The 12681-nt window shown below is 41.1% G+C and overlaps 1 protein-coding gene across 1 annotated transcript; it reads left to right on the top strand.

Moving 5' to 3' along the window:
- The first annotated feature begins 459 nt into the window (after positions 1-459).
- On the top strand, positions 460-12207 carry disp2 (dispatched RND transporter family member 2). The gene is given in 9 exon segments (XM_081721783.1): positions 460-801; positions 5670-5972; positions 5974-6066; positions 6151-6180; positions 6479-6602; positions 6911-7038; positions 7137-7234; positions 7380-7477; positions 7630-12207. Coding segments are annotated over 9 exon segments (4446 nt in total). The 5' UTR covers positions 460-721; the 3' UTR covers positions 11122-12207.
- The last annotated feature ends 474 nt before the right edge of the window (positions 12208-12681 follow it).

Genomic DNA, 12681 nt, shown 5'->3' with positions numbered 1-12681 from the left:
GGAATTTCAAAATGATGTCTAGTAGAGGCCATGCTATAGGCTACAGTGAGTCTGTTTATTAGCGGCCCAGATAATAATTAAATGAATGGTGAATTATGATGACAAATGCTTCTACGTCCCTCGGCAGTTCTAACAATTTAGGTCGTTAAATTACCCTAACAACTAATTTCGCCTTTTGCGATCATTTTAAAATGCTATTACAATTTGGAGGCGACTCTGATGCCATGGAATTCTATTATAGAAAATTGGCAAAAAAGTTTTAAATCTAGACCTGTATAAAGGATCCAATGAAATCCGTCCCAGGACCTCAGCTATGATTTTAGTAAACCTTTTTTAAGTAATAAGGCAGCTCTTCGTAGAAGAATAGGACGCTGCTGTTGTGTTTTCTCCAAAAAACAAAAATTTGTACAGCAATGTGTTACAAACCCTGCTATTGCGGCGCATGGAAAAAACGATGCGACCGGCACCACCCTGCCGTGAACAGCGCCCGTTCAATTCACGGTCAAGTCCTCAACGTCACCGCTCATCACGCGGATCGTCCAATAGGACAAGACTGTGAAAACGGACAAGCCCACACACACTCAGTAGCATAGGTTTAGCCCCAACACGGAGACCCGTGAGCATAATTTAAGGCACGAATAAATAACAGCGTTATACATTTTATATTGGTTGTTTAAAGCAGATAAGGTTTGCAATCTAGCTGTAAAAGGCATCTGTCAATATGGATACTGTTTCAGTCCATGGTGAGCGTGATGATACTGAAATGCCTATTCCGACGACGATGGGGGCACCAGCTCAGAGGTAGGCTACGTTACTGATTTTCTTGAGATTTAATGCAGACACCAGTGGTACAATATTTTAAATGTCATAGTACCCAAACACAAATTACATTTAATTGCAATCTTGTAACCTGAATGTGTTATCTAAATAATACATCATGCTTTTCATTTACTCTTGAGCTTGCACGTGTCACTTGCATCGCTAAATTCATAATACGTTTGAAATATTGTGATGGCTTACCAGAGAGAACAGTAGCAGCAACAACTCCAAACTGGCCATAAATGTACTGACATAAAGATTACTGATAGAGTTTGACGTACACATGTGAGGCTCGGGGTCACTTTGCTCGTATGCTGTAAGATATTTTAGAGATCTTTCATGAGTACACTCACAAGCTTGACGGCATTGAAAAGGGTCCATTGCCGATAACAGCAAGTGAACAAACCAGTACAGCACTGAAAGCTCCGTTGCCCATTTACACAGAACAGAACAGCTACACAGAAGTCTTGTTTGTAAGCGTTATATGCCTTATTAAGGTGTCTCAGAATCAGAAGCAGACTTTTAAGTTCAGAAAGTAAATTCCTACCCAGGATTATGTTCGTGTCACCTGGGTTTCATAACTAGCGCAAACCAGCAAATATAAATAATCAAATCCACTGAGTAATACAAAATAATAGAACTTACGCTTTTTGAACTTGTAGGGTTCTGTGAGTTCTTGTAATTGTTTCACTCATTAACATGAATTAACTCATTGATAAGGATGATATTTAAAAAATGGATGAAATTCCGAGTACACACGGTAAGTTAAGAAAAGACGGAAAGATCTCAGTTCACCTCAGTGTGACATTGTCCTATGTTCCATACTTGTATGTTCACACAAATCAGATATGACTGGGTCAGATGGCTGCAGGCTATAAAAATACATTTGTAATTTTGCAGAGATGTTATTACTATCCAGGGTATAATACAACGGCTATGAAATTCAAAGATGAAAGCGAATTGTTGTGGGTGTTCAACTGAGAATATCAAATATTCTACCAGAGTCTGGAACCTCAGGAGAATAGAATGTGTGAACTAACGTATTCCATCTGTGTATCGCAAAGTAGTCAGGCTCAGTTGCATAGCCAGTTGGGGGTTGTTGTCTTGTCCCAATTCCCAGTCAGTTCTCTCGTTATGAAGAACATGGAGTGTTAAGTAGACAGTTTCTTAAGCAGTCAAAGGCAGCAATTAGCCCTGCAGCAGAAAAAAATGCCAGCGTTTTCTGTTAACTCAGAGAGAACAGCCTCGCTTCAGCAGAACAAATCACATGGCCAATGTCTCCTTGCCTCTGACAACAATAAATGGAACAAGGCCATCAGAGAGTGGAGAAGTACTAAGCAGATGGTGAGAGGGGAGAACTCCTGAGCTCTGGTGGACACGCTCCAGCAGGGTCTACCATGACTCGGGGCACGAGCTCCCTCTGAAGAAGCATCATCTTCATCCTGCAAGAGCGATGCGTGTAGCGAGGCCCTTCTGTGCAGCCTTTGATTTGCTAATCAAAGGGTTTTGTGCCATGCTGTTATCTCTTGTTGTTTGCATTGCTTAAAATGGCTGCTCGCGTGCCTTGCACAAAATCAAATGACTCGAGCTTCCAGGGGAAGAACTGCAGTGCAGAGTGAGAAGGCTGTTTTCATAGGAGATGGAGCTGATCTCAGTCACGGTGGAAAACTGCTTGTATCCAGCACTGAATTTAGTCTTTTTCCATCCGAAATGGTTAATGTTGTTTTGAACAATTTCTTGTTGACCAGGGTGAGTGAGAAAAAATAGCTTTCAAAGACATGTATTCAGGCTCACTTGGATTCAGTTGAGGGTTTATTAAACACACAAGAAGACAGTATGCAGTTAAACAATTAATGCTGGAGTTAGCGTTATGAACACTGATGCATGAAAAATCCAGCAGCATCTGTATGAATGTGATGCCTTATTGTGTGCTTACAGTCATCTTGATCAGGAAAACCATGCTCCTACTCCTACTAATACTGCATGATGCATGTGCATGTCCAATCTTTTTGCAGGTCATGCACAACTAGATAAGACCATTAGCAATGCCTTGGTTCATCACAGGCTTTACTCAGGCTTTTGCAGCCCAGGGCTGTGGCTGTGCAGTATTCCAGCCTCCCTTGCTGTGTGTTTAAAGTAGCAATGCTGAGGCGTATATTCTGCAGAGCCACCGGTTTTAATGCCATGCAACATCAAGCCTCCTCGCTATTGTCAACTCAGCCAAGAGCAGAAGCCGCACTGCCTTAGGCGCCTGCGTGGAGCATGCAGCATGGTTTCATTACCGAGACCCTGTCTCAAACTGAGCATAGCAGGGGCAAAGCATAATGCATGATTAGTAGAGGTTGAGAGAAATGTTCAGCTTTATAGTCACACTGCAGCCAAAATATCACACCAGAAATGCTTCTTTTAGAAATTAAATGGGAATTTGCCATCAATGAAACTTGAATCCATGACCTACCAACAACCTACAGACCTTAAGACTAAGTATTTATTTTAGTGCATAGAATAGAAACACTCATTTTGGTCTTCAGGAGTGGGAGGCTCATTGCAATAGACTGTGGCCTGGCTTTACCTGGAACAGAAGGGGTAGTACCCAGAAGCCAGTCTAACACAGGTGACTCATTGTATGATAGGTAGTGCTTTCCAGATAAATCCACTGAATTTCCCTTTTGGGGGTCTATTCAGACTTTGAAACTCTAGGCCAAATACACAGATAGACAGTGCCCCATAAGGGAGGTGTAAATGTTAGCTCTGAATAAAAGAATGAATAAATGAACAGTGTGAACATCAGCATCAGTGTGAAACATTTTATGAATGAACAGTGGGAACATCAACATCAGTGTGAAGTGTTCTATTGTATCCATTGCTAGAAAGCCTGACATGCTCAGTGGTTTTAAGCATTACATTTGAAAATTAGAAAACGCCAGATAAGTAACCAAATGAGCTTTAAATATGCTAGAACTGTTATATGTAAACAAGGAATTATTTGAAATATTATAACATTCTTAGAATGGAATGGAATTCATTTTTTTTACTATATTGCGCTGGCTTATTAGTTTTTATTAAGAACCCTTTTCCAATGGCTGACCTAGCACTCTCATCAGACTGCAGTCAATACTCACGTCTTGGCTGTGTAAACTGCCTAATGCAACAAAATCACTGCAAAGCTGACCAGATCACATCAGGCTTGTGCACTGAAACTGGTGCTGGCAAGAACTATGATGACACAGACTTGCCCCATTGACAAGAAAGGAAACCTGTGCAGCCAGATGGTCAAGAGCAGTATTTACAGACCCTGATTAAGCACAAACCTGTAGACACAGGAATACAGACCACAAAAGCAGATGCACTATTGCTGAGGTGGCACTGCTTCAACAGACAGCAGTCAGGCAAAGCTAATAGCTGCAATAACTATTGCAGTAAGTAATTATGTAAGTAATTATGTAAGAAATGTAAGTAATTATTGCACTGAGACTAAAAGCAATCTAATTATTGCTAAGAAATTGTGAAAATATTGGAATTATATATCTTAACACTCATTTAACAGAAATACTGTAATTACACAGAACCTTGCCTGTATCAGGGTCTTAGAATAGCTGTCAATCATATGTGTGAATTAAATGTTGACTGCTGAAAAAAAAAAAAAAAGCTGCATCTAAAATCTCCTGCCGATAATGATTTCATCACACACAGCTGGGTGGCGCTGTGTTCAACAATAATTCCACAGCGAAAAAAAATAGACAAACTGTATTGATGGGTTTTCAGGTCTATTACAAGCTGTCATGGGCCTAATTAAGAGCGCTTACTGGTGCAGTCCCTCACTGTGGTGGAGAGAGTGACGGCGTCTCTAGCTCCAGCTGCTCCTGCAGCACTCTGGGTACCCACATGCTGTCAGCGCTGACTGCGGTATGTCACCCAACGTGACAGGGAAGTGTGCACATGGTAGCTGAGGAACACTGGTTGCTGCTAGCTTAGGACCGCACAGATCACTTGAAAGGAGCTCAGACGCAGGAGAGTCTGTCTTGTGAAAATGAGGACTGAAAATCTGGGCTTGGGTTAATTATGTTAAAAGCTCAGCACTTGAGCAGGTTATCTGGTACTGCCAATTCTTATACACACTTTGTATGCTTTTTATAGACATAGGCATAGACATAACAATAAAGAAAATCATTAACATGTCCCAGCAGCTTTGTTGTGTTTTGGGGAAAGGCATAATGCAGCTAATTTGTAGAAGAACATGACGTGGAATACCATGGTATTGACCTGAAGATTATTTCAGCACCATTAGCCTATGTAAGAATATAAACACAATGTTTTAATTTCACTGTCTTTAAAATGCTTTATACAAATTAAATGTTGGTGCCCTTTGAATGTTGGTACCAAGTGAATGTTATGCAGAGCCATAGATTATCCTGCAAAGCTTGGAGAGGGGGTGATATCTTCTACTTCACAAGCATCACCTGTATGTGCACTTCAGTTGTAAACATGAGTCATTCTTTATTAGATGAAGTTGCACTGCCTTCTCAAAGGGTCCTCTTGTGTATGTTGACAAGGTTGGCAGATGGTGTTTCTCTTTTAGCTTAATCGGGCCTTCAAGCCTTGCACCAGTATGTTCTTTAGATGTCACTTATCTTATCTAATTCAAGCTGTTGGTAATATGACTGTATACAAAGTTGTTTGTCTAATATTACCCATGAAGTATCTAGAAGCTGACCATCTAATGAACATAAACTATGGCTTATCAGAATGTCATATTGACTTAAATGTAGCTTTACATATTCAAAAATAAAGCTTGCATATTTTAAGGATGTTCTTATAGAGATGTGATGCCATTTCCTGGTTATTTGCAGTGACATCCCAAAGCTGTCTTTGTGTCCACCGGACAACGAGGATGCAGAGTGCCTAATGAATCAGGTGATGATAGAGTGTGACCAGATAAACAATCTGTCCAAACCACCCTCTTCTTCTCAACTGTATGACCAAATGTCACAGAGTTGTGCCTACCAGTCACCTCATCTCAAGAAGTGCCCATGCTGTGGCCACCACCAGCCAATCACAGGCAATGTCTGTCTGAATCAAACGAATGCGCCTTCTCACTCAGCCTGCTCAGCAAATGCCATCAAGTCAGCTCCCAGGTGCAGTCCCTTCCACCAGAATCTGTCACAACACAATGCAGTGTCATTGGCTGCACGGATCACGTGATGGTAGTAACTACAAGCCTGTACAGCATCATGTGGTGACAGTCAGGTTCAAACCTTTTCCAGTCTAAAATGCTCTTCTGACTGTTACAAATGCACGCATTCCCAATTGTAAACAATATTTCTTTTATAGGACTCAAAGGCTCCACAGGATTCCGAAAAGGTGGGTTGGCCCAATGTGATCATATTGTTGGTAATACACTATTCTGTTGGCTTTTAGGATTAATAAAATATGCTATTTCGTTGACTTATGAATATTAATAAAAAGGAAAGATGAATCTGAATTAAGATTCTGAATTTGTGAAAGCATGTGTAAAGACAACCTCACAGGCAGCGATTTGGAAAAAAAAAAAGGTGTTTTGGAAAAAAAAACTGGGAATCACTGAAATGTTGTTGTAGTTTGTATTGACTAATGAGTTTGCATTTCAAGCAAAATAAACTGAATTCTCCAATTTTGACAGCTACTCCCAGGTCATAGTGGAATACCCGATGACTGTGCTTATCTCATGTGCAGTAGTGCTTCTCACCTTTTCCATGGCTGGGATTTTGATTGGTCCCCTGCCAGAGTTTTCTGATCCTCTGTTAGTAAGTACCATTCCAATCATTAGTGCAAAGGACTAATTAAAATTAACCAATTTATATAGCACTTATTCACAAATGTCATCTTCTACAAAATCTTGAATTATTAATCATTCAAAAAAGTGTAAGTGACTATAACTATATGTGCTGTAATTGGAGCCACAGTGGTTGAAAGCTTTCATTTTGTCCTTGAAAAAATTTCTGCCATTGAATAGGCCCAAATGTCAGGCCTGCAAATTCATATCGCATGATTTTAATGCATTCTTCAGAGGACATTTATCTCCTTTCTGTGCGTTTCTGATGGGCTCTTATAGGGCTTTGAGCCCCGTGGAACAGACCTTGGTATTCGACTGGCTGCATGGACAAAGCTGCAGGAAAGCACTGAGCCTGGGAAAGCCTTGTCACTCACTCCCCAGCAGTTTGCAGACCAGAGTATAGTACGGTACTGCGCATACTGGAAGAGTTCTCTACAGATAAAACTATATTTACGTAGAGAATAGAGTTGTAATATTTAGAATCCATTGCTTATGGTGTTTACAGGGAGATCTCTAGTAGAGCTCCGCATCATCTAAAACATCGTTCGAGAAGAATGCTGCAAATAGACTCAGCTGAGAATGCATTTTTTTGTAATGCGCCAGGTGAGGCAAACAATGACAACCTATTATTTTTGCTATATGCCAATGTTCAGTAGAATATAAAGTTTTCCAGCATAATAAATTAGCAAATGGACAGTGGCCTGTAATAAAGGATGCTGGTGTGTGTGCTCCATTTTCTGTCCTGCAGGAGATCGTTATGCCCAGCTGGTCTTTCGCTCTGGAAACTCCGCTAGTCTCTGGAGCCTCAAGGCAATCTACTCCATGTGTGAGATGGAACAGACCCAGGTAATCCTAAAAGGGTGTACTATGCTTCAAGGCAAATACAGCTGAGCCATTATGCAAAAAAAAAAAAAAAATGATGTGCAGGTGTCATTTACTCTGCAAAATGGTAAATCATTGATAACTGAAAACATGTCATCTGATTATTTCAATTACAGATACGCTCAGATGTGCACTTTGAAAAACTCTGTCAGCTTAAGTCAGATGTTGCTGGTTCCAAAATTCCAAAGGCGGAATGCTGTCCAAGCTGGTCTCTTGGAAACTTCCTTGCTCTCCTTAATAATGTCTCCTCCTGCTTCAGTCTTACAGCACAGCAGGTGTCAGAGAGTTTAAGCTTACTTCGATCATGCGCACCTTACTACCATGATGGAAGGCTGGTTGCATCATGCACAGAGACAGGCAAATTTGGGTACTGCACCTCTGTCCCACCCTCCTGCAAGCGGTCCAGCATCATCTTTCAGATACTACATTACTTGGTGGATAAGGATTTCCTTGGGCCGCAGACTGTTGAATACCAAGTTCCATCTTTAAAATACAGTGTTCTGTTTCTACCAGTGGTGAAAGGAAATGCATTAATGGAGATTTATTTAGAACATCTTGAGGGCTATGAGCTCACATATAACACCACCACCATAACAGGGATGGATCTGGGGATTAAGCAAACGCTTTTCAAGTATTACCTCTCACGAGATTCTGTCTATCCAATTCTAACAGTACTTGCACTGCTACTTACAATAGCCTTATATCTTAAATCACTTGTTTTGTCAGCTATGTCACTGGTTGCAGTTACATTATCACTTTTCACATCCTATTTCTTCTACAAAGTTGCATTTGGCCTAAAGTTCTTCCCACTCCTCAATCTCACAGCAGCTCTTATCCTGCTGGGAAGTTGTTCAAATCAAGCCTTCACATTTATTGATTTCTGGAAGTTGCAGCTGAGCCATAATCCCCCAGCTGCACTAGAAAAGAGAATGCACCGTGTCTTACAGGAAATGGGCTACTTGATATTGGTGGCAGGATTGACATCTAGTGTAACATTCTACTCCGGCTACATATGCAGTATTACAGTGGTGAGGTGTTTTGCTGTGTACCTTGGTAGTGCGTCTTTAATTAACACACTATTTGCTCTTGTTTGGCTCCCCTGTACCATTGTTTTGCAAGAGCGCTATGCCATAGCAGCTTCAACCTCTGCTACTAAGTCACCATGGAAGACATGTTGCTCAAAAGGTTCTGGTGGCTTTTGGGATACGAGTTCAAGGAAACGCTGCCTTTTTACCATGGGACAAAAATTTCGGGGTTTAAAACGAGGCCTCTCAGACACATCTAATTTACTTTTCTTAAAAATCCTGCCATGTGGTGTGGTTAAGTTTCGGTACATATGGATCTGCTGGTTTGCGGTACTGGCAGCAGGGGGGATTTACATTTCATGTGTGGACCCTGGCATGAAACTGCCGTCCTCAGAAAGCAGGGCGACTCAACTGTTCCGTTCCAGTCACCCCTTTGAGAGATATGATGCAGAATACCGCCACCAGTTCATGTTTGAGCGCATGAAACAAGGAGAAGATGAGCCCATGAGTCTGACTCTCATTTGGGGTGTTATCCCAACCGATGAAGGTGACCATTTCAATCCAAAACGCAATGGCTCCTTTGCCATGGATCCAGAATTCAACATGAGTAGTTCTGAAGCCCAGGTGTGGTTGCGAGATCTTTGTGGAAAAATAAAAAACCAGAGTTTTTACTCACCACCACCAGCTGAAAATGAAGCAGTGGAAGACAATGCCTGTTTTGTGGAAGACTTGATTGAGTGGGTGTCCATTCGACGCTGCTCTGAAAGCGAGGACGCTTTCAGCTTTTGCTGCAATGGTATTCCATTCCCCTATCCGCCCAATGTTTTTGAACAGTGCCTCAGAATGAGGGTGGCAGAACAGCAGGCAGAGAAGCATTTGCCAAGGACTGGAGGCCTTTGGTTTGATTCAAAGAGTCAAATTGCTGCCCTTGTTATAGTATTCAAGACCTCACAGCTTTACAGCTTTAACTTCAGCATAACTTCACAATTCTATAAACAAATTTTGTCTTGGTTTAATAAAGAGATTTCTGGGGCTCCACTGGGACTCCAAAAAGGATGGTTTGTCAGCCAGTTGTCATTGTATGACCTCCAGCTATGTCTAAGCTCAGAAACATTACAGGTGGCAGGCTTTTCTGTAGGTCTTACATTTGCATTGCTCCTGCTTACCACATGGAATATACCATTAAGCATGTATGTGACTGTTGCTGTGGGGGGGAGTGTTTTTGCTACTGTTGGTCTCCTTGTGCTTTTAGAATGGCAGTTAAATAGTGTGGAAGCACTGTTCATTTCAGCTGCTGCAGGGCTCTCTGTTGACTTTGCTGCCAATTACTGCATTTCTTACTGTCTGGCCCCTCACAATGACAGGCTGGGCCGGGTAGCACATTCCCTGAAGAGAATGGGTTGTCCGGTAGCCACAGGTGCAGGAGCATATTTTTGTGTGGGGATCATAATGCTACCGGCAACTGCACTGCTGATCAGGAAGCTAGGAATTTTCCTGCTCCTTGTGAAGTGCGTAGCATGTGGATTTGCTACGTTTTTCTTTCAGTCACTCTGCTGTTTCTTTGGCCCTCAGAAGAACTGTGGGAAAATAATTATACCATGTGCAACAGAGAGTGCCACAGAAAATACGCAATCTTCATGTTCAGCTGCTGAACCAGGAAGCACCAACCCATCAGCTAATGGCACGTTTGGCTGTAGCACAGGGTCACGAGGCAGAAGGAGCTTCAACAAAGAAGGTGGAGGATTCCTGTGCCCTAATCAGCAGCGTAACCGGCAGCACCAAGCATCGGTTGACAAGGAACCAGAGCAGTATGAGCTACAACCCCTAGCCTGCCATCTGAGTGACAGCTTTGAAAATAGCACATGCACCAGCAAGCTGTCCAACAGACCTTCAGTCCTTTCAGATGACATCCAGTTCTGTGGCCTCAGCCCGAAGCAAGATTATGACAGAATCAGTGTTGAAGTGGACAATGAGGATTTGTGTAGTGAGCACCTGAATAGTCATGACCCTCCTCCAGCCCTCCAAACCTCTTCCCCTTACAAAAGGCATGCTCTACAACCTGTGGTGGGTCCTGTGGTTGACCGTGTGAAGGAGAGGCTTTTGTGCAAGAAATGTCGCAACCAGTCTGGAACAAGAATTAAACTGTGGAATGTGTCTTTGTCATCCTCCTCCAGCATGGAAGACATCACAGCCCCCAAGAACATGGACAATGTCAAGAAACGATCACTCTCCATGGATGTTACCACTGGATGTCATCCTCATAAACGTCTTTTGTCATGTCCATCACAGAGTTCCATTGAAGGCCTGGAAGATTCCAATGAGACCTGTTTGAGTGACATTGAGCCCACTGTTTCAGTGCCTCTCTCCATAGCACCCAAAAGAGAGCCTCAACCAGGCCACCTTAATGGAAAAAGAGATACTTTGCGTCTATCCCTGAGAGAAACTGTTTATGACCTCGCTTCCCCTTTGTCTGGCAGGGGGCGGACAAGCCAAAATGAACTGCCTGTGATATTACCAAACAGTAAACCAGATATGCCAGACGTTTGGATCAAGAGGGATGGCAGAGGTGAGGATGGCAGTTGATTAATGTGTCCATAAGACCATAAGATGTCCATACTTTTCAGTGACTGTCCATAACGTGGCCTCAGCATGACTTCAAATGCTGCGGTGAACTTGTACAAAGCAGCTAACAAATGATAAGAGTATAATTCATGAACATGTCAGTAAATGCCTGCCAGACACAAGAGGTCTGTGCACTGCATCATATAGGCCACACATTTTGTGGAACCCTTCAAAATCAAGTGCACACTGCCACCATCAGTGATTTTGACAGATATTACTTTAATTTTTAAACTGATGTCACTGCATGTCGTATATTCTGCAAACTTAAAAAGCACTACAACAGAGGTGACAGGATGTCTATCAAGGCCTTAGGTTTGCATTTTATAACATAAAACTTGTATCAAATCTCAAAGGATTGTTACTTGAACCTGTAAACCAACAAGATGAGCAGTTTCTCAGTCTTGTAGTCCTAAAAAAAGCACTTCTGATAGCATTTGTGATTTTGTTCAGAGCCACATTTAAGTTAAATACCAACCAATGCCCTGATAAATTTTATATTCCAAGCCTTTGATCTAAACCATATAAATATTATATATTGTTTTGTACATTTGTCATTTAGAAGACTTAGATATGATTATTTTATTTACTAGACTTTTTTTTATTTACTAGGGGGATTACTGCCCATGCACTGTGGTTCATATTTAGATTTATTATTAATAAAAGATTTATCACGTTAACATATTCAATTGTTATTTAAGCCTAAACTGAGTGTTGAATAGTCAGAATATTCTGACAGATGGTCCAAATATGAATAAAGCCATAAAACATTTTATATAAGGCAGATTTTAAATTTACCAAAAAAGGCAAAAACAAATGTCATCTAATACGTTACTTGTGCAGTTACAAACGGATACATTTATTTCTAAATAAATCTACCAGAGCCAGTCAACCAAGGTCTGACATAGGCATGTGCCAAATCTGTGCAATACTTTTTTTTCTGCTCCACACATTAAAGTGCAAGTCTTGTCTTTATAAATCTGTATTTGTTCGTTTGATCACAAGAGTTCAAAAGATAGTTTGTAACAGGTTTTGTCTTGCAAAGTGTAGTGCTGTGTCATATGCAAATTAGTAATGTCATAAATAGATTTGACATTTATCAACAATAAAGACTGAGCTGTAAAAAACAAAGCCATTTAATTAAAATAAAAAGGAAATCACTTTTAAAGTGTGTTGATTTGCCTTAGTACTGGACCCCACGGTGCTGATCACTATATTAAGAACTCACACACTGAACAGCAGTCCTAGTGGTTTAAACATTGGCATTGTTTAAGAGAAGGTCCTCTGTAGTGAGCTCATTACATTACAATAAGGTAAATGTTTTTGTGAAATAATGGCTGATTTCTGACATCCACAATGCTGTTAAATCTTTCTAATGTACAAAAAGCCAAATGTAGAAAAATTATTTGTGCCAAACAGAGTACTGACCATGTTTTTGTGAAACATGTTATGTCGATGCTATGTAATGTCAGATTGAAAGTGTATGAGAATGATCTATGGTGAAAATATGATGGAGAACTTTAA

This window comes from Electrophorus electricus, chromosome 10, assembly GCF_041902795.1.
Source record: "Electrophorus electricus isolate QZ-2024a chromosome 10, ASM4190279v1, whole genome shotgun sequence".
Lineage (NCBI taxonomy): Eukaryota > Metazoa > Chordata > Actinopteri > Gymnotiformes > Gymnotidae > Electrophorus > Electrophorus electricus.
This window is presented reverse-complemented; position numbering and strand designations above follow the sequence as displayed.